Here is a 23,608-nt window from a genome sequence, read left to right as displayed (position 1 = left end):
TGTAAAAGAATGAAATTAGAACACTCCCTAACACCATACACAAAAATAAACTCAAAATGGATTAAAGACCTAAATGTAAGGGCAGACACTATCAAACTCTTAGAGGAAAACATAGGCAGAACATTCTATGACATAAATCACAGCAAGATGCTTTTTGACCCACCTCCTAGAGAAATGAAATAAAAACAAAAATAAACAAATGGGACCTAATGAAACTTAAAAGCTTTTTGCACAGCAAAGGCAACCATAAAAAAAGACGAAAAGACAACCCTCAGAATGGGAGAAAATATTTGCAAATGAAACAACTGACAAAGGACTAATCTCCAAAATATACAAGCAGCTCATGCAACTCAATATCAAAAAAAAAATAACCCAATCCAAAAATGCGCAGAAGACCTAAATAGACATTTCTCCAAAGATATACAGATTGTCAACAAACACATGAAAGGATGCTCAACATTACTAATCATTAGAGAAATGCAAATCAAAACTACAATGAGGTATCACCTCACACCAGTCAGAATGGCCATCATCAAAAAAACCTACAAACAATAAATGTTGGAGAGGGTGTGGAGAAAAGAGAACCCTCTTGCACTGTTGGTGGGAATGTAAATCTCCAGCCACTATGGAGAACAATTCCTTAAAAAACTAAAAATAGAACTACCATATGACCCTGTAATCCCACTATTGGGCATATACCCTGAGAAAACCATAATTCAAACAGAGTCATGTACCATAATGTTCACTGCAGCACTATTTACAATAGCCAGGACATGGAAGCAACCTAAGTGTCCACTGACAGATGAATGGATAAAGAAGAAGTGGCACATATATACAATGGAATATTACTCAGCCATAAAAGTAAACGAAATTGAATTATTTGTAGTCAGGTGAATGGACCTAGAGTCTGTCACACAGAGTGAAGTAAGTCAGAAAGAGAAAAACAAATACCATAAGCTAACACATATATATGGAATCTAAAAAAAAAAAAAGGTTCTGAAGAACCTAGGGGCAGGACTGGAATAAAGAAAAAAGACACAGACGAGAGAATGGACTTGAGGACACAGGGAAGGGGAAGCTGGGACAAACTGAGAGAGTGGCATGGACATATATACACTACCAAATGTAAAATAGATAGCTAGTGGGAAGCAGCCGCATAGCACAGGGAGATCAGCTTGGTGCCTTGTGACCACCTAGAGGGGTGGGGTAGGGAAGGTGGGAGGGAGACGCAAGAGGGAGTGGATATGGGGATATATATATATACGTATAGCTGATTCACTTTGTTATACAGCAGTAACTAACACCATTGTAAAGCAATTAGACTCCAATAAAGATGTTAAAAAAAAGGGAAGATTTCATTTATAATAAACTATCACTTTATTTTGACTAAACAAAGACAGTGGATAAATTTGTTATTGTGACCATCCCTTTCACATCCAGACTGTAACCATTCACATTTAGAGAGCTAATTGTATTCAAACGAAACCATTTACAAGAACTGCCAAAGGTAAAAGATAATTTAAAATATCAATCTAATGTATTTTTATGTGAAATATTATGGAAATGGTTCCTTACCTGAACTTGTAAGTGGCTCTGAGGCACTACTAGGGCCACAACGTTCTGCTGTCTTTGCCACGGGCACACTAAATGTAAATCCAATCTGTAGAGAGAGAAGGTGTCTTTTCAGTGTCCATTTAGCTTCACATGATTATCAAATATAAAGCTCTATTTTATGCCAAGTCAAAAAAATATACTGAATTTCACATATTCTAAGATTCACAGTTTCTCCTATTTTAAATCTCTAAAACTGGTGTGCTTCTTATAATGAATGGTGTGTCACAGTTTAACAACAGCATTTTAAATTTCTGAAGCATTTTTTCATTCAAAGCAATACGTAAAATAATGTGTTCCTAATGCCCGGTTTTGGATTTCTAAATGCCATTTCCTAATAAAAAGTATGAGACTTTATGGCCAACAAGTGCATTTCAGGCATGTGGCAGGGAAGTTACAAAATGATCTGGAACATCTAGTTGTGACAGAAAACAAGGACACAGTGAAAAACAGAAGGTAACATGTTAAAATGATACACATGCCAAATACAGGTAGGGCAATTTGAACATTAAACCTATGTATTATTCTTACTCAAAATATTTATTCTTAATTATGAAGAAACAAATACATACTGTGGGACATAAAAACTTCCAACTTTTCTAGATTAAAGTCAATTCAAGAGACATGTTAACTAAATTCAATATGACTTAGATTAGTCCTAATCGTAACTGGATCTAGGACCAAGAGAAACAAACAGCAATTAAAGGACAGTCTGGGGCTGATGGGTAGATCTGAACATGAACACTATTACTATTATATCATGTTACATTTCTTGGATAGGATAACTGTATTGTGGGTATACAAAGGAATATCCTTTTTCTTAGGGGATACACGGAAAGGTATTAAGGGTACCAAGATGTCTGCATCCTAACTTTCAAATGGTACATAAGAATATGCATATGCATATATATATATATATATATGTATATATAGTGAAAAATATATAGATGTTCATTCAAAGTTTTCTGTACATTGGAATTTTTTTGGTAAGAAAAGTGGTATTTCTTACTACCAATGGGATCTTAGATTTGATTTTAAAAATACAGTATGCCTTTGAAATCAATAAATATGAAATATTCCTTGCTTGCTACTTACAGATGACGGAGGTAGTACATCTGCCTCAGTAGATTTTACAATTGGAGATGAAAATCTAAACAAGGGGCTGCCAGGGCTGTTTGGAGAGGTCATTTGTACCTAGTTTTCCAAATTATTAAAGAAACGATACAAAAAGAGTTTTTTAGAAAAGAAATTGACAATAAAATAGACCTTAAGAAAAATTAATTATTACAAAGAAGCCAAAAGCAATTTTTTCCCCTTTTGAATTTAAAAATCACTTTTTAACTTCTGAAAACTACTTAACAGTTAACTGCTATAAGATCTTGCTTCCCCTTGGAAGAGGAATATACATTACCTTAGAGGGAGATATTTATCTAAAGGGGAAAAATAACATCTATAAGAATATGTTCAGAAGATGTAAAAGTCAGGAAAAAAAGCATAAAAATTTCAGGAGCAGATTAAAAATGTTAATACTACTTGAGAAACAAAAACATAAATCCACTCCCACCGAAAAAAAAAAAAAAAAGTATTTTAACTGGAAACATTGTTTGGAAGCAAACTTATAATCAACTCTTCCTCTAATGCATTCATAAGAATTGAAGAATGCTCCCATCATGATGTACGTTAAAAAAAAAAAAAAACAAAACAAAACACTATTTCCATTTTTCTCATCTTACTGAGTTGTTAATTTCCATAGTGAAAATTAATCATTGCTTTAAACAGCTTAGCTTTTTTAAAATTAAAGAATGAGAAAAAACAAAAACCACCTCTATTGGTGCAATGGTTTTCTACCTGGTTGGTTAATGACTGTGAAGGACCAGTGGGCGATGGAGAGGAAGCTGTGATCACAGCAGAACTGAAACTGAAGGTAGGCAGGGAAGAACTGGCGATGGGTAGAGAGATTTTCGGTAATACTGGGACTTCCATTTCCTAAAACACAACATGTTTTACAATGGTATATTTCATCTTTCGTGTCATACTTTTGTCTCTACTTATTTTCAGGTAGAACTGATATATCAATAGTTACAGGTAAGTTTAGAATAAACAGGGATACGGTAGCACTATGCAGTGTTAACGATGTGAGCTCTTGAATAAAAAATAAATAAATAAACAAGATATGAATCCCAGCTGTGCCACCAGTCAGCCATGAGACTTCGTGAACCTAACTGTCCTCAGTACCAATTTCCTAACTGGTGAAAATGAGAAAAAAAATTAACATACCATAGTTGTGGTATTAATACGAAAGAAAGTCACTTTTGGTCTTGGCATGTAAAACAAGCATTTAATAAATGTCAGCACTGGTAAGTCTGGTGAACTGCCTTGGTTTTTAACTCAATATAGCAAAGACCACCACTAGTCTCAAATGACCCAGATTAGAACAGACAAAAAGAGTTCCACTTCTGCTAATGGTGGAGGAGCTTGTGCCTGACCAATGCTCTGACAGATAGGAATTATAGACTCTGGACAATATATTAAAAACATCCATCTGAAAACACTACAAAGCAACCAAAAGCAAGCAGATACTGGAGGGAAGAAGATACTTCGAAGAAGGGCTTCTTCTGAGTGAGCTTCCTGCTCTCTTTGAGTTGATGCCAGTTGGATAGTTGAAATTCAGAAAGAAAACTGCAAATCTGTTGGTTGAGGCATTCAAAGGACACAAAAGGGTGATCACAGTAGGTAGAAAATAAGGGGAGATGCAGGAATGAAGAGCCACAGAAGGGAATCCCAAGTCTGCATATAAACTGTCTAAATCTCTGGCAAACCAAATCTCTGTAAACTACAGGTGTGTAATAAAGGCACTTGGAGAAAACAAGACTAAGAATCTGTCATCATAAAACCTGCTCTATAGGTTCTATAGGTTCTTCAGTGTGAAGGGAAATGATACCAGATGGAAATTCAGATTTCTGGAAGAATTGGAGAATATGTGAGGCTAACATCCTTTTTTCCTCTTAATTTTTCCAATTAACCTAAAAGAAGACAGCTTTCAAAAGGAACAAGAGAGAAACAAAAAACAAGTGGGAAAAATAGAAAATAAAAAAAAAGGTAGACCTTAATCCAACCACACCAATAATATAAGTAAACATTCCAATTAAAAGGCAGAAAATAGATAAAAGGACAAGACTCAATTATATGCTGTCTATAAGAGACTTACCGTTAAACGAAAAGGCACAGATTGAAAGTAAATGGATGGAAAAAGATATAACTTGCAGTTAGTAAGCATAAGAAGGCTAATTCCAGTAATAAAGTGGCTGGCTATATTAAACACTGGCTAAAGCAGGTTTCAAGACAAAGAATATTTCCAAAGATTTTTTTTTTTTTTTTAAAGAAATTCACTTTCTTTTATTTATTTATTTATGACTGTGTTGAGTCTTCGTTTCTGTGCGAGGGCTTTCTCTAGTTGCGGCAAGTGGGGACCACTCTTCATCGCGGTGCGCGGGCCTCTCACCATCGCGGCCTCTCTTGTTGCGGAGCACAGGCTCCAGACGCGCAGGCTCAGTAATTGTGGCTCACGGGCCCAGTTGCCCCGTGGCATGTGGGATCTTCCCAGACCAGGGCTCGAACCCGTGTCCCCTGCATTGGCAGGCAGATTCTCAACCACTGCGCCACCAGGGAAGCCCTCCAAAGATTTTTTTAAAGGACATTTAGTAATATTAAAAGGGGCAAATCACTGAGAAGCCACAATAGATATAAGGTGTATGCACCAATGAGGGCCTCAAAATAAGTAAGCAAAAATTGACATTATAAATGGGAAAAAGACAAATTCACCAAATAAAAGTTGACAATTTTAACTCATATCTCAACAATACAGTAAACAGACATCTCCCCACCCCGCTCCCTCCAAAATTCAGCAAGAACAAAGATCTTAGAAATACTATCAGTCATCTTATCTAACTGATATCTGGAGAATACTATACCCAACAACCGCAGAATATACATTCGTCAAGACTCATCAAGCAGACCATGTGCTGGGCTACAAAACAAGTCTCAATACATTTCAAAACATTAAAATCATGACTAAATCCACTTCTTAATAATCCATGGATTATATAAGGAATCAAAAAGGAAACTAGGAAAAACATAAAAGCAGTACTATACATCTCCTAGAAGAAAACATAGACTTTTTTGGCAGCCTGGGGATAGGTTTCTTAGGACACAAAGAACAGTAAAAAATAATGGGAAAAAATGGGTAAGTTCAGACTTCATAAAGTTAGAACATCTGCTTATTAAAGGATACTGTTAAGAAAAGGATTAGGCAAGTCAAACTGGGAGAAAATATTTGTAAGACACGTATCTGACAAAGTACTTGGGTCTAGAATTTATAGAGTTGCTACAACTCGATGATAGTAAGACAATCCAATCTTTAAAAGAGCAAAAGATCTAACTGACACCTCACAAAGGAAGATATTATGGCCAATAAACACATAAAGAACACATTATTAAGCAAGAGGGAAAGGCAAATTAAAATTACAATGAGACACCATCATACACAAAGCAGAAGGGCTAAAATTTAAAGGATGACAGTCAACTACTGATAAAGAGTAGTTGATTGAGTAAGAAAAGCCCCACACTGCTGGTGGGAGTGTAAAATGTTACAATCACTTTGGGGAAAACAGTTTGTCAGTTACTTAAAAAGTTAAACACATATCATATAACCTCATAACTCCACTTCTAAGTATTTATCTTAAGAGAAATAACTTATGTCTACAAAAAGGTTCAAGAATGTTCACAGCAGCTTTATTCACAATAGTCAGGAACAAAAGAATACATACTGACTAACTGTATCAATATGAAGTTCTAGAACCAGCAAAACCATATATATATATATATATATATTATGGAACAAATGAGAATAGTGACTGTCCCTGGGGCAGGAGGCAATGGGCATTGACGGGGAAGGTGCACGAGTGAACTTTCTGGAGTGATGGAAATGTTCGACAGCTTGATAGGGGTTTGGGTTACACAGGTGGAAACATTTCTCCGGACTTCCCTGGTGGTCCAGTGGTTAAGAAACCATCTTGCAATGCAGGGGATGCCAGTTCGATCCCTGGTCAGGGAAACCAAGATCCCACATGCCATGGAGCAACTAAGCCCGTGCGCCACAACTACTGAGCCTGCACTCTAGAGCCCGCGAGCCACAACTACTGAGCCTGCACTCTAGAGCCCGCGAGCCACAACTACTGAGCCCGTGTGCCACAACTACTGAAGCCCACACGCCTAGAGTCCATGCTCCGCAACAAGAGAAGCCACCACCATGAGAAGTCACCACAATGAGAAGCCAGTGCACTGCAATGAAGAGTAGCCCTTGCTCACCGCAACTAGAGAAAGCCCGCGCAGCAACGAAGACCCAGCGCAGCCAAAAATTATTAAAAAAAAAAAAAAAGCCTGACAGCTTAACACACACACACACACTTTTAAGGAACTGTTTCAATGGCAGATTATTCTTGTGCTGGGTCTCCCCAAACCCCACCCCTCCAGGGGACCTCCAGGTCTCCCCCTCACCACCACACCAAAGCTTTTAATAATAAACTTCAAGGTATTACAATGCTTCAGAACACATGTTAAGAGTACAACCCTACCTCCTCCTCTTGAGGTTCAGATGCCACAAAGCGCGTCCTCTCTCGCCTCATCTTCCCACCTCCACCACCTACTCCAGAAGACAAACCATTGGCTGCAGACACACTGAAATCTGGGTAAGAAAAGCCGCTAGGCAAAGAAAAAGAAAATTAAAACCAAGGATGTATTACTCTGGTCCATAACTTGTTAACTAATTGAACACCGAAAAATTAGTACGGGTAACAACTGAGAAAATAAATGTTCAGCTGAATGTGATTTTAAAAGCTGACAGATGTGTGTGTGGTTTCTATTTTTTTAACCTTCTTAATCTTCAAAAAGGCAGATACAAATCAAATACAGACCTTACAAATGAGTATAAAGAAGCTTCACTATAAAGATGACATTACCTTTCTCGTTGTTCTCTATTTTGTCCTGGTGCCATATTTTTTTCATATCCAGTCTAGAAAAGAATAAACACAATGTATTTACAAGCTTGCTTATTTAATTTTCTTAACACCACCCTTCTATCTGTGAATTTTAATATTTGGAATCAGGAATTTGATGATTTTTTAGTTAATGAATCCTAAAATCTGCAACCTATACCCTGTCTCCTGAATGATGACCAAGAGCTACAGTGTGATTAGACACATAAACTGTCACTAAGCACAACTGTCCTTTCAACAAAACAGCAGTGTACAAATTTAATACACTTACCAACCACAAAAATACTTTTACTTATCTCTCATTAAGGCCTATTAAATGTGCAATCAAATTTACAAGGATATTCCTTTTGAAGTGATTCTCTGCAACTTAAGAGTTCCTCCATCTAAAGGAATCAGGGTTCCTTGGAGAAATGGCTGATTACAGGGCTGGGGCTGAAAACTCACAAGATGAGCCTGGGTTGTTTTACAGTATCAAAAAGAAACTAAGGGCTTGAAAAATGATGGGGAAATATTAAAAGGACACACAGGAGCCAGTTCAAAGGCCAAATATGGGACAATATGAGCATCAAGATAAATAATGCTAATAAAAGATTATAATCTTATGAAATATAAGAATTCACGCTGACTTAAATAGGGAAATACACACAAAAAAAGAGAAAAGAAAACCTCCTACAGTAGAAAGCCAACTTCATAAAGGTAGAAGAAATAGTGTAATTAGAAAACCACCATTTGGCATCTACAAATAATAGATTCAGGCAAATATCATCAATAATGCTAACACTGGTGGGTGAAAAAGATATTTATCCTCTCAAAGATATCTTATTAATTACGAAAGGTAAAATAGTAACTTCACAGTGAAGAAATCCCACTGACGCCACCTTAACTAGTTATCACAGTGTCAGGAGTGGGACCAGCTGGTAGAGCGTGCCTCCTAATACGACACAGTGAGAAGAGTTCAGACTCTATTCTGTGGTATTACTACCAAAAGTACCACACCAGAGTCTAATCATGAGGAGACGTCGAACAAGCAGCTTACTTTACTCTTCAGAACTATCAATGTTATGAAATACCAAAAAACAAACAAATAAAAAAACCCTAAAAACCTGTTCTAGACTAAAGGAGATAAAGAGATATGACAACTAAGTGCAAGACATGATCTTGCATTTTCTTTCTTTCGGGACAACTGGCATCTAAATAAAATCTGTAAATAATAGTACTGTACCGATATCAAGTTTCTTTCTGGTTTGGGTAATTGTTCTGCAGTTATGTGAGGGAACTCCTTGTTTGTAGAAAACACAGAAAAACATGAAGGAAATGTAGTAAAATGTGGAGTTCTTAAGATTTTTCTTGCAAGTCCAAAATTATGTTCAAATCATTTTTTTAAAGTTTGATAAAGCAAATATGAAAAAAATGTTAAAGATTGGTGAGTCAAATTAAAGGAAACGGGTAAATATTGTACTATTCTTTCAACTTTAGTTTGAATATTTTCAAGAAATTGAGTTGTTACGAAGATTGAATGAAATTAAACATAAACAAAGGCACAAATAGGAAGATGTTATGTAAATACAAAAAAATGCACTTTAGTTAAATGACACAGGAAAACAGACAAACCCAGGATATGAGACACATCATATAAGACAACTGACCTGGCCTTTTCAAATACCAATGCGCCTAACAATTCTACTCCAAGCTATAAGACCCAAGAGAAATGAATACCTATGTCCACAAAAAAACTTGCACACAAAAGTTCACAGCAGTGTTTATTCATTACAGTTAAAAAGTGAAAACAACCTAAATGTCCCTCAACTGATGAATGGATAAACGTGGTATATCCAAACAATGAAATATTATTCAGCCATTAAAAAGGACTGAAGTTCTAATATATGATGTGAACCTCAAAAACATAAGTGAAATAAGCCAAACACCAAGGACCACTTATTTTAAGATTTCATTTATATGACATGTCCAGATAAGCAAGCCTATAGAGACAGATTAGTGGTTGCCTAGGGCTTGAGGGGTAGAGGTGGAGAGTGACCACTAATGGATGTGAGATTTGGGGGAGGGGGAGGGGATGGTGATGAAAATGTTCTAAAGTTGACTGTACTGGTAGATGAACAACTGTGAATATAGTAAAACCACTGAACTGTAAACTGTAAATAAATAGGTGAATGGCAAGGTATACGAATTATATCTCAATAAGGAAGTTATTTAAAAACAAAAACAATGTGGTGAGCATGAAGATTTGAGGTCTAGAAAGACAAAACCAAAAGTAATACGTGAAACCTGTTTGGATTCTGGCTCAAAAAAGTAGCCATAGGGAATTAATTCCCTTGCAGTCCAGTGGTTAGGACTCTGTGCTTTCACTGCCTGGGTCCTGGGTCCAATCTCTGGTTGGGGAACTAAGATTCCACAAGATGCACGGCATGGCAAACAAAAACAAAAACAAACAAACCCGAACAGCTATAAATAACATATGAATATTAACTAGATATTAGATAATATTAGGAAGGAACTGACAGTAATTTGCTTAGACATGACAACATAGGAGATCTATACCAAAGCAGTTTGTGGTGAACAGTCATGGTGTCTAAAATTTATTTTCAAATAGTTCAACAACATAAACAAAACACACAAATAAAGCTAGTTTGGCAAAATTATTTAATCTAAACAATGAATATATACTAGTGTTTACTAGTAAACACTAATTTAGGATTTGACCAAGGTGCCAACCATTTAAAGCCATACCAACTCGTAATCATCACTAATTCACAAACTTTATGCATTATCTAGTTGCTAGACTGCAACAGTAGGTTACTGGTACTTTATTTATTCTTACTCATTTTAATCGATATTCAAAGACTAGTGAAAATAAACACATACTCACACTGTGCTTTTTATCTATTCTTTGATTAGTCTTCCTTAATTCACCAGAAGGGGTCAGAGATGGTTTAAAATAAACAGTTCGATTTGCTGCTACAGAAACTGGCTTTGGGGTCATGAGTCTCTGAACAGGGGGGTGTTGAGAGTCCACCTTACACACAGGCAGAAATCAAAAGACAAACTTTTATTTTCATTTATCAGCGATGCATATCTAAAAATTATTTGACAATAGCTAATGTAACCCAGAAACTATGAGTACTTCCTAGAGAAATACCCAGTGGGTGCAAACAAATACTAGGAGGAAAAACTGAAAGTAAATAACCAAGGGTGTGTGTGTGTATTTATATTATTAATTTATGTATGTACTTATTTATTTAGACATATACCTACATATACACATATAATTTCAAAACAGTTTCACAGACTATTTTATTCTAGACTTAATGCCTTTTCACACACGTGACACACACAAAATGGAAACGATTGCAGAGTATTTTGAATAATCTAAGCTTTTACAGGATGAATTTCAAACATATGAACCAAAACTGATTCTGCCACATTTTCCCCAAATTACTATCTACATTCTCTTTTTTTTTTTAACTAGCTATGAAAATATTTTAATTGCTAAAAAATGAGCAAATCTCTCTCCAAGTAAATTTTCTTCCATTGTTATTTAAAAACCAAATCAAAAGTCGTACAATTTAAGTCCAATTAGTAAAGCACTGTGAAGAATTCCAAATCTTAAGATGAACTGGCTTCATTATCTAAGTACACAAGTGTTTTGTCAACATTCTTTTGGTACACTGAAAACACAGTAAAAATCCTGTTGGTGCAAGACGACTATAAAGCCAAGAGCTTCTACCCTGTCCAAAGACTGTAATACTATGAATACAGTCCTTTCACCCAGCAGCAGCTGTGAACAGCATTGGTTTCCAGGGCAAAGCCTCTGTATAGTTACTAGCTCTTCCCTAAATCCTCATCACAAATGTGATCCTATAATTCAATGAGCAAGTCTATTTTGTAGACTGTTCTGATTACAACCGTAAAACCTTAACTACAATACTGTATTCTGGTCTTCATACTTCCTAGCACCCATTACCAAAATTTTATTGATACTATACTCAACCATTAATAAAATTTTTATTGATGAGAACTTCTCTTATGGCACAATTTTTAAATTTTACTTCTTTTTAAGCAATCTGATATAAGTGAGTCTGAGAAAAGCAGCTAATGGCTTAAATTAATCCCATCACAGCAGCCAATAATGAATTCTCTCTTGCCTTATTACAAATGTCTGGGTACTACGGAAAACTGAGAAGCAATGCTATCCCAAGAAAAAACTCAATTAAGCTTTCAGAATTTCAGTAACAATAATTATAATTTACCAATATCTTGAATATAGTTCCCACAATTAATTCAGAGATTTATGATAATTTTAGTCAACTACTGCTGGGGGAACTTGGTATCATAATAAATGCTTCCACAAGTAATGATCTGGGAATCTGCTTCCCCTGAAGGATATTTAACTAGCCACAAATATAACTGACAAAAAATATACCTCTTTAACTCTAACTATCAAGCTTTTTTTTTTCCCCACAGTAACCTCCAAAGCTAATTTTAACCAAATAGAATACACTAAAAAAGGTTATCAATGTATAATCTATATTATATTTTTTATTAGCTCTGCTATCTTGGAACAGTACATTGGCTGACTGATGGAAGATATGCCAACTAGAAATCCCATCACACATAACAAATTTGACATAATGTTTGTTTATGAGGAAACAAACATAATGTTTGTAAGAGTCACTCATAAAGACTGACAGGAATATATAAAATAGATAACTAATAAGAACCTACTGTATAGCACAGGGAACTCTATACTCTGTAATGGCCTATATGGGAAAAGAATCTAAAAAATGAGTGGACATATGTATAACTGATTCACTTTGCTATACACCTGAAACTAACAAAACATTGTAAATCACCTATACCCCCCAAAAAATTTTTAAAAATAATAAATAAAGTTAAAAAAAAAAAAAAAGACTGCCAGGATACTGAAGATGGAAATGCCAAATAACCAAGAAATATTCACAGAGCATCTACTACATATACAGCATGTGGTAAGGCCCTCACAAGAGGCTACAATGTCCAAGTAAAAAAACCTGTTTTTTCAAACATGTTCCCTAATGACCATCAACTAAAGTCAATTTGTATATTTGCCAACTTAAAAATAAATACAACAAAACTGCCAATACCTTAAATAAATGCTAAAGAAGTCTTACCTTTTCCCTTCTGGCCTGAAAATCTGTGGTGGTATCTATCCCACTCCTATCAAGAGGCTGAAAAAATAAAACACTATTAGAATAGATGGGAAACTTTGAAAAAATATGACTCTCATACCAATATATAAAAATATATCTCCTAAAAAGATTTAAAAGTCAACTTACGGAATTCAGAGGAGAAGAAAAAACAGATGGAATTCTTTTTGCATCCTGTTAATGTTGAAATAACAAAATTAAGATTTTTCACTAAACTCAAATTCTGTTACACTCCTGAATTTGTGATTTAAAAAATTTACCACTAGAGGGCTTGACATCTTCTCTAAAGACTGCAATATCCTCCGAGCTGTTGAACTAGTCACACCATAGGATTGTGCGTTGAGTTGCTTAGCTTTCATCTGTCTTCTGACTGGTACCTATAACGTAAACCTTGAGTTATTTGTTGGAACCGTAAACTCTAAAGCACATATTTCAGGCAATGAAAATATTTACAAAATAGAATGAATGTGAGAAGTTAAATAGGATTAACTGTTAACAGCAACTTATCTCTGGGTGGTATCATTAAGCTCGTGTTCAACGTTTTTTCTTTATGCCTTTCTTGAAAATTCAATTCTCTGAGAAATTATTTTACAATCAGATAAAAATGATAAGATAGCACACGCTACTCGAAAGACCTGTCAGCTATGTTAAATGTGAAAAATGAGACAACTGGTAAAAAGTTATAGTATCACCTGGATCAATTTATCCCTGATATTTAAATCAAAGAACACTAATGAGAACTGCATTAGTATTAATTATTTTTGGTATTAAATAACTTCTAACTATAGTAACATCCAAGATAGCTAAATAAGACTGTAAACTTTTATTGAAATGCAAATTAAAATTTTTAAACTGACTTGTTTCTCAAATTTTAAGGAAAATTTTAAATACTCAGGCTATTTCTTAATAAATGACTTTTAAACGTTCTTAAAATTGGAGTTAAGGAAAAATCCTTATAAAGAACAGACATGTACCCTTTAACACACAAGCAATGTTTACGAATTCTAATAGAAACACTTCCTTTTGTCATGAATGCATTATAACATTCCAATAGCCAAGTGACTACCACAAAACATCCAAGTGACTACCACAAATGTAGTCTGGAAATGCTTAATATAAAAAAAGATATATGCTCACAATCAAAATATAACTCAGTTTCTATAAATAGCTCATAATATCTGAAAAATTGAATCATAATAACTACTTTAAATAAGTTTCTCTATCTGATACCAATATTCATTTTATTTTCAGAGTAGCTGCAATAGTCTACGTTGGTTTTATTAAGAACTTGGTGCACTGTTTAGGATTGCTGTTCAGGCCAGAGGCTTTGGCAAACATGAGGCAACATTAAAATCCTCGGGGAAAACATGACAGTCTGTCATTGGATTCTGCTGGTCACTGGCCTCTCAGGGCCTCAACTCACAAATCAATAAAATGGAACTGAATTAGAGAATCTTTACTATACCTCCCAGCTCTAACACCCTAGGAAAGGAATAGGAAATAGATTTAACCCCAAATATCAATGGTGAACAGTTGGAAGCTCATGCTGACAAGGATTCTAAGGGTATGTCAGGACTCAGCATTAAAAAGTATAGGATTTGATACAAGAAACAGAGGAGGAAGTAGCAGAAATATACTCTGACTTGGACTATTCCATGAATCACAGGCATGCTTCATCTCATCTTCTAATACACGCTGAACTATTTTAACTGTAAAAATTTTGTGAAAAAGAGTAATATGATCCAGTTTAAGCTCTAGAAAAAACTCCCTGTGTAACTCCAACATCCAGTTAACACTTTAAGTAACAAAATATTGCCCTTCATGAAGAACACACTCAGAAATAAGACTCATAATTACTGTTAATTACATATAGAAGCATCCTCTACTTAGGAAAGAAACTACTCCTAAGGACAAGACACAATCTTCATATATACTTGCTTCTGTGTCACTTCTATATCATGGATTGTCATCTTCAAATGGATCTCCCTCTCCAAAAGCCTACAGGCTTAAAGTATTATTACACCTCCATCTTTAAAAGGTCAAAACCTGTAATGTAAGCACCATGACAACATACACATGAAACCGGATTTTTATGATCAAGTAACTCTTGGGACAAAGCACAGAATGATGCAATTTACCTTAAATTGATGTTTTTAAAAAATTTATCAATTTCCAATTGTTCTGTTAATATATGTATGTAAATACAGCTGATTTTGTATGTTGACCTTTATTCTGTGACCTTGCTAAACTCATTTGTAAGTTCTGACAACTTTTTTTTGGCGTTTCTTAAGGTTTTCTATGTAGATAAGCACGTTGTCTCTGAATAGGAGTCATTTTTACTTCTTCCTTTCTAATCAGGGTGCCTTGTATTTCTGTATTCTTGCTTTGGCTAGGACTTGCAGCACAACACTGATCAGTAGCGGTGATAGCAGACATCCTTGTGCTCTTCCTGATCTTAGGAAGAAAATACTAAGCTTTCACGATGAGTATGATGCTAGCCGAAGATTTTCCGTAGATAAAATTTATCAGGTTGAGTAGCTTCCTGTCTATTCCTAGGTCACTGAAAATTTTTATCATGAATGGATGTTCGATTTTGTCAAATGTGTTTTATGTATCTGTGGAGATGTTCATTTTTTATTCTTTAGCTTGTTTCCATGGTAGATCACATTAATTTTCAAATGTTGAGCAAACCTTGCATTCCCAGGATAAACCCCACTTGATCATAATGTAGTATCCTTTTTATATATACTGGGTGCAATTTGCAAATATCTGTTGAAAAGGCTTGTGTAGGTAATTCATGAGAAATACTGGTTTGTAGAGTTCTTGTAATGTCTTTGTCCAGTTTAATATCAGGGTAATGTTGGCCTCATAAATGTGTTGGGAAGTATGCCTTCCTATTGTATGGAAAAGTTTGTATAAAATTGGTATTATTTTTTTCTTAAATGTTTGGTAGAATTTGCCACGGAAGCTATCTGGGCTTGAAGTTCTCTTTGGTGGAAAGTACTTTAACTATGAATTCAATTTACTGAATAGACTATTCGGGCTATTTATTGTTGACTAATACAAAATAACATAAAATACTTAGGTATTCATCCAACAAAATATGTGCAAGGTCTGTGTGATGAATACTACAAAACACTGATGAAAGAAATAAAAAGACCTATATAATGGAGAGACATACTGTGTTCACTGATTGGAAGACTCAATTTTGTTAAGATGTATATTCTCCTCAAATTGGTCTCTAGATTCAATTCAATCACAATCAGAATCCCAGCAGATTTGTGGAAACTGATAAGGTAATTCTAAAATTATGAAAAAGTAAAGGAACTAGGAAAGCCAAAACAATCTTGGGCGGGGGCAGGGGGGTTTGGAAGACTCAGATTACTTGATTTCAAGACTTAATATAAAGATATAGTAATCAAGACAAAAGGATAGTGTTGACAAAAGATAGATATATATATCCAGATACATGCATATATATATACATATATATATATATATATATATATATATATATATATATATATACGCACGTGCACACACACACACACACATCAATGGAAAAGAACAGAAAGTCCAGAAAGAGCCACATATATGGTCAACTGATTTTCATAAAAGGTGCAAAGGCAATTCAATGGAGAAAGTACAGTCTTATCAACAAATAGGACTAGAAAAAATGAAAATCCGTATGTTAAAAAAATGAATCTTGGGCTTCCCTGGTGGCGCAGTGGTTGGGAGTCCGCCTGCCAATGCAGGAGACACGGGTTCGGGCCCTGGTCTGGGAGGATCCCACATGCCGCGGAGCAACTAGGCCCGTGAGCCACAATTGCTGAGCCTCTGCGTCTGGAGCCTGTGCTCCGCAACGGGAGAGGCCGCGATAGTGAGGGGCCCGCGTACCGTGATGAGGAGTGGCCCCCGCTTGCCACAACTAGAGAAAGCCCTCGCACAGAAACGAAGACCCAACACAGCCAAGATAAATAAATAAATAAATAAATAAATTTTAAAAAAATAAAAAATAAAATGTCATTTAAAAAAAAAAAAAATGAATCTTGATCCACATCTCATACCACACACAAAAATTTTACCTCAAAATGAATCACAGATCTAAATTAAAACCTAAAACTATAAAGCTTCTAAAAGAAAACAGAAGAAAGTCTCTGTGACCTTGGGTTAGGCAAAAATTTCTTAGATACGACACCAAAAGCATGAACCATAAAAGGAAGAAAAAACAATATGCTGAATGTCATCAAAAGTAAAAACTTCTCTTGACAAGATATTGTTAAGCCAAGCCAGAGAATGGGAGAAAATATTTGCAAAACATATATCTAATAAAGGACTTACATCTTGAATAATGAACTCTCAAAACTCACTAATAAGAAAAAAATTTTTTTTTAAATGGGCAAAAGGGACAGACAAAATAGGTGAAGGGGGTTAATAGGTGTACATGTCAGCTATAAAATAAATAAGTCACAGGGATGTAATGTACACACAGGGAATATAGTCAGTAATATTTTAACAACTTTGTATGGTGATGGATGGTAACTGGTCTTAATACAGTTGTTTCATAATGTATAAAAATATCAAATCACTATGTTGCACATCTAAAACTAATATTCTATATTAATTATAACTCAGTGAAAAATGTTTTTAGATTTTTTTTTAATGAGCAGTAAGATTTGAACAGGTACTTCACCTAAGATATACTGATGGTAAATAAGCACATGAAAAGATGCCCAACATCATTAGTCATTAGGGAAATGCAAAACCACAGTGAGTTGGAGTTATCACTACATGCCTATTAGAATGCCTGAAATAAACAAAACACTGATGATAACAAGTGCTGACCAGAACACACTATAATACTGGTGAGAATGCAAAGTGGTAGCAGCCACTTTGGAAAACACCTTCGTGGTTTATTATAAAATTAATGTATATTTACCATGTGACTCAGCAGTCCAACTTCTAGGTATTTACCCAAGAGAAATGAAAATTAATGTTTATAGCAGCTTTATTCACAATAGACAAAAATTAGAAACAACCCAAGCATCCTTTCACTGGTGAGCAGATAAACAATAACTCAGCAATAAAAAAGAACTATTGATATATGCAAATACAGAGACTGATCTTAAATACATTATGCTAAGCAGAATAAGCCACATTCAGAAAACTACATAGTATGTAATTAAATTTATGACATTCTGGGAAAAAACAAAACTACAGGGAAAGAAAACAGATAAGTGGTTGCCAAGAGGTAGAAGTAGGAAGAAGGGCTGACTACAGAGATGCACAAGGTAATATTCTGGGGTGATGGAAATGTTTACTCAGTATTTTGATTGCAGAAGTGGTTACTCAACTGTACGTGTTCAGTTAAAATTCAAATACTGTGGAAAGGGTAAATTTTACTACATGTAAATTATACCTCAATTTTTTAAAAAAGGAATTAATCATCCTACTTCCTAAAACACACACACAGGGACTTCCCTGGTGGTGCAGTGGTTAACGATCTGCCTGCTAACGCAGGCGACACAGGTTCGAGCCCTGGTCTGGGAAGATCCCACATGCCACGGAGCACCTAAGCCCGTGCACCACAACTACTGAGCCTGCGCTCTAGAGCCCGCAAGCCACAACTACTGAAACCTGCGCACTCTAGGGCCCACATGCCACAACTATTGAGCCTGCGTGCTGCAACTACTGAAGCCCACACACCTAGAACCCGTGTTCCGCAACAAGAGAAGCCACCGCAATGAGAAGCCCACACACCGGAACTAGAGAAAGCCCACGCGCAGCAACAAAAACCCAACACAGCAATAAATAAATAAATGAATGAATGAATGAGTGAATGAATGAATAAATAAATCACAAATAATGTATAAAATGTTTCCTTAGGTCTCAAATAATATTAATATAGCCCCTAAATGAAAAGAATGTAATCCAGAGTTCTATCATTTCACCAAAGAATAACTAAACCAAAACTCTATTTGAGTACCAATAGTTACTTATTGATTATAAAAAAAAAATATGGTTACAAATCCTCCTCCTATTCAAACCAACCTGATAGGGTGTGTTTTGTAGTTTAGGCTGTCTTACAGCAGCTGCTGCCCCACCATATGTCGTTTTTCCAGGGTAAAAAGGAGAATCTCCAAGCTGACTTGTTTTCAGAACTGAAGAATTCCCAAGTGACTGCACAAAAACATAATGATAAATTATAAGCAATAAACACTCAAAACTAATGTGGTTAAATCAAATCAAATTAGTACTCACAGGGGAAAGTGTTCCAAAGGCAGACAAGTTGAATGCTGGTTTTTTTGAGCTGGTGGCAGTGTGCTGTGAGAGTGAATGAGAACGTTCAGCCTCTGGGGACCACAGAGGTGGCACTGAAGTGTTCTTTGAAACAGCTATATCTGAAACAAAAATATGCAATGCATAGTAATGCCACTAATTACAAGGCCTATATTTTTATAAATAGAAAATGAAAATGACAACCAAGTTAGAAAAAATTATCCCATGAAATTTATTTTTACTACCAAAATTATATACTACCAAATGCCAAGAATACCTTTATCAGAAGCTCTTGAAGAAAAACCACTGGTGGTTGAGATGTTATCATCATCATGCTGAGAGGTAGAATCTTTAATTTCCTTTACGAGGGAAAATCCAGAACTGCCAATTGGGAATGCCGAAGATGTGGAGGGCTGACAGTGTAACGCAGGAGATTCCAACATGGAGAAATTCAGATGGCTCCGATGAAGAGAAGGCCTTGTTAATACATCCGGATAATTTGAAGCAGTACTAGTTGTTGAGGGTTCTTAAAAGAAAAGCATTAATATTATGAATACTCAACTTAGAAAAAGCAATACACTGTCAAAACAAAACAGTGTTTGTTTCAAGAAAATATACTGTATAATAAATATAGCTTCAATTCAAAACACTGAAGCCTCCCAAAAGCCCAATTTAAGATATTCTTTAGCCAAACAAAGTTTCAACTAACTGAAATTTACCTAACCTAGTGTCAAAATATACTTCATTATCAAATACACTTCTAAAAGTACAAGGTTCTTGATTTCCCTTGAACTGGTATTATAAAACGTGCTCAATAAGAAAGAAAAAAACAATAAAATCTGCTCGTGGAAAAATAAAAGCAAAGAAGCTATATAAGAAAGTCATAAAACAAAAAGGTAAGTCCATCCCTCCAGAAACAACACCTATTAAATTTGTATATCCTCTAATGGAATACTATTCAGTCAATAAAAAAAGAATGAAATTTTGCCATTTTGCATCAACATGGATGGACGTGGAGAGTATTAGAGGGTATTATGCTTAGTGAAATAAGTCAGCGAATGGCAAACAGTGTATGATATCACTTACATGAGGAATCTAAAAAAATAGAACTAATGAATATTACAAAAAAGAAACAGACTCACAGAGAACAAACTAGTAGTTACCAGTGGAGAGAGAGAGAAGTGGGTGGGCACAAGACAGGGGTAGGGATAGTAAGAGATACAAACTACTACATATAAAATGTATAACCTACAAGGACATATTTATTGTACAGCACAGGGAATACAAGCAATATTTTACAATAACGATAAAGGGAGAATAACCTTTAAAAATTGTGAATCACTATGTTGTACATCTGAAACATATAATACTGTAAATCAATTATATCTCAAAAAAATTTGTATATCCTCTCATTCTATATGCATACACATTTTCCCTAATCACATAATCATGCTTATGCATTATGTTCTGTGACTTGTTTTTTTTCATTTATCATATAATTTTGTCTCCACATACAGAGCACATTCCATGTGAAGACCACATTCTATTTTATCAGACTGATTTAGCATAATTATTTATGTAATTGTTTTCTCAATATTCTATCAAACATACAAGCACTTATATTTGCAGACTTTGTATTCTTTTTGGATAAATCCATGGTTCTTTAAATATGTAAAAGAAACATGAGGAGAAATTATTTAAGAAATATGCCTAAGTGACCCACAAAAAATCTGACTCTGTAAGTCTGAAATTGGGCTCATAAAGCAGCCTAAGTAGTGCAAGGTATCCTGAGAATCAATGGATAAACAATAATTTGTGGAACTGCCCTGTCATACTGGATCAGAGTACATGCTCACTTTTGCTTATGAGAGATACTGTGGATCCAAAGGTTTTCTGTTAAGCTATACTGCATAAATAGTAAATGACAATGTATATTTCCCCCCATGCTCTCCAATACTGGATAATAATAACCTTTTCTGATTTCTGTCAATCTACTGTGTCCAGTGGCATCATTACTATCCGAATTTATTTAAATGACATATTGAGCACCCTTCCCTATTCACTGGTCACTTATATTTCTTCTGTTAAGTGCTCATTGATATAGTTTATCTTGCTAATAAAATTAGTCCAATCTAGTTTCTTTTTGATCAGTAATATTAGTGTGACATGACCTGAAATATCACAACTAATTTTTTTCACTGTTGGTTGAAACCATTATTTTTTTGATGGTGTCCTTTGTAATACAGAAAATAATATGTATTTTAACAGAGACTTCTACCGTTCCAAGACTAAGAAATAAAAAATTTTACTCTCTTCTTTTTGGTAGTATTGCTTTTATTTCAATATAATGTTTAATCTCGACTCCATATGGAATCAGTTATGATGAAGTAGTGAGGGAATGATTTAGCTTCACTGTTTTCCAAATGGTTAGTCTGTTTATATTCTAAAACAATCTTCTTGAGTAAGCCATCTTTTCCTCACTGATCGAGAAGCCACCACTACCACATAGTAAATTCTAAGAGGCCTTCCCCAACGATATATATCTATACCAGTACCATAATGTTTTAAATCCTATAGCTTTGTAACACATTTAATGCCTGTAAAAGTTACTCTGACTTACATCACATTTCCCTTACTCTTTTTCAAGATTTCTCTATTCATTTTCAGGTGTATTTTTAAGAACTTTAGAATCATTTGTCAAGTTTCCAAAAGACTCTCTTCCAGTTAGGCTGGAATAAGTGGGGCCCTAGACTAGCCCTTCTTACTGTAAATAACTATAAAAATGCACAATATATTTGAGATAATAACTTTCAGACAACAGAAAACGGACAAGAAAAACTCACAGTGAGCCTTATCACTACCCAGCTGTCTAGGAACATTTCCAGACCTGGCAAAGAGAGTTGGAGTCAAAGCAAAATACAGTAGGCAGAAATCAGAACTAAGGGCATTGGACAGTAGAAAACTACACAGGAAGGGGCCTCCAGAAGTCTACACAGGAGTGTCTAGAGCGTGGACGGGCTATACATACACAGAGCAAGACCACCTAAGGTTTACCAAATAGCAGCTGCTATGAAATTGAGAAAACAGCTACTAGAAGGTTGATCAGTGCTAGGGAAAAAAAGCAGTGCTGAGGACAGTGAAGTTCCAAGACTGCCAGAATTTAAAGGTCCCATAAACACCTCCTTAAATCCCTGGCATTCAGCTGAGATACCAGAAGAGCTTTCCCTTGAGACTAAGGGCCATGTCCTAGAACAAGGCCTGCTGTAAACCCACCTAAAAAGCCACAGAGGAGACAGAGTTTGGAGGCTAAATTCTGCCACTTTAGGGGACTTAACACACACCTTGGATTTTCCAAGATGGACATTAATAAAACATAAAACTATGTAAGAGTTCAAAATGATCATTCAGTAACAACTGCTTTCTGAAACAAGAATCAATACTTCTCAGAGGAAGACAACAGTACCCAGAATCTCCACCCATATTCTACAAAATGATAATTTAGTAAAATATCACTTGAAAAATCACATTTAAAAAAAACGCTTCTATTGTTTCACCATGACACATGATTTCTGGCCTGTGGATGACTGACATATTAAGCAGTGGTTTCCATATTCCAAGTAGAAATAAAGAACAATATATTTTTAAGTTTCAGCAAATGCCTATTTAGTATCTACCTGAAAGAAACAATTTACAACCTCATTTCACCTATTAACATGCTAAATTATATTAACAATTCCCTAATGATTGATTCCTTGCATCCCTACATTAACTGTCCCCAATGAGTAAGAAGAGTCTGCTATTCTTTACTGTGCTGCTTGACTGTATTTGCTACTTGAAATTACTCTGTAATCTTCTTCTATGTATCAATATTATCTTTCTAAAAGTTTGTCTTCAAAAATATTTACCAGCTTAAGCAATGCAAAACAATTCTGGATTATTTAGTTTCAAAGTGCTATTATATATATAAAAAAAAGTGCAGACAGAAACACTCGAATAAGACTAGAAGGAAACATCAACATAACAAAAGCCATATATGTGAAAAACTAACAGCTAACATCATACCTAATGGTAAAAGACCGATTTTCCTCCAAGATCAGGAATAAGATAAGAATGCCTGCTTTCCCCACTTCTATTTAACACAGGATTGGAAACTCTAGCTAGAGTAATAAGGCAAGAAAAAGAAACTAAATTCATCCAAATTGGAAGGGAAGAAGTAAAATCATGTTTTCAAATGGTATATCTTATACGCAGAAATCCCTAAATATTCCACCAAAAAGAAGTGCTAGAATAAACAAATTCGGCAAAGTAGAATACAAAATCAACATACAAAAATCAGTTTTGTTTCCATACACTAACAATGAACAATCTAAAAAGTAAAGAAAATGATTCCATTATTAATAGCTTCAAAAAGAATAAAACACTTAGGAATTAACTAAGGAAGGAAGTGAAAGACTTGCATGATGA

General features: G+C 35.1%; 1 protein-coding gene across 1 annotated transcript in view; it reads right to left on the bottom strand.

Annotated features, from left to right (window-relative positions):
* Nucleotides 1-23,608, bottom strand: part of NUP153 (nucleoporin 153) — a 75,586-nt gene that overhangs the window by 26,301 nt on the left and 25,677 nt on the right. The window contains exons 3-14 of the mRNA XM_068557924.1: nucleotides 19,422-19,670; nucleotides 19,127-19,266; nucleotides 18,917-19,045; nucleotides 13,126-13,242; nucleotides 12,995-13,039; nucleotides 12,830-12,886; nucleotides 10,549-10,695; nucleotides 7,629-7,681; nucleotides 7,245-7,371; nucleotides 3,460-3,597; nucleotides 2,707-2,805; nucleotides 1,576-1,660 (exon numbers count right to left, since the gene is read on the bottom strand). Of these exons, the coding sequence (XP_068414025.1) occupies nucleotides 1,576-1,660; nucleotides 2,707-2,805; nucleotides 3,460-3,597; nucleotides 7,245-7,371; nucleotides 7,629-7,681; nucleotides 10,549-10,695; nucleotides 12,830-12,886; nucleotides 12,995-13,039; nucleotides 13,126-13,242; nucleotides 18,917-19,045; nucleotides 19,127-19,266; nucleotides 19,422-19,670 (1,386 nt within the window). The remainder of the gene's footprint in view (nucleotides 1-1,575; nucleotides 1,661-2,706; nucleotides 2,806-3,459; nucleotides 3,598-7,244; nucleotides 7,372-7,628; nucleotides 7,682-10,548; nucleotides 10,696-12,829; nucleotides 12,887-12,994; nucleotides 13,040-13,125; nucleotides 13,243-18,916; nucleotides 19,046-19,126; nucleotides 19,267-19,421; nucleotides 19,671-23,608) is intronic.

The sequence above is a fragment of the Eschrichtius robustus genome, chromosome 12 (genome assembly GCF_028021215.1).
Source record: "Eschrichtius robustus isolate mEscRob2 chromosome 12, mEscRob2.pri, whole genome shotgun sequence".
NCBI lineage: Eukaryota > Metazoa > Chordata > Mammalia > Artiodactyla > Eschrichtiidae > Eschrichtius > Eschrichtius robustus.
The sequence above is the reverse complement of the archived record's forward strand: the minus strand, read 5'-3'. Positions and strand labels throughout refer to the sequence as shown.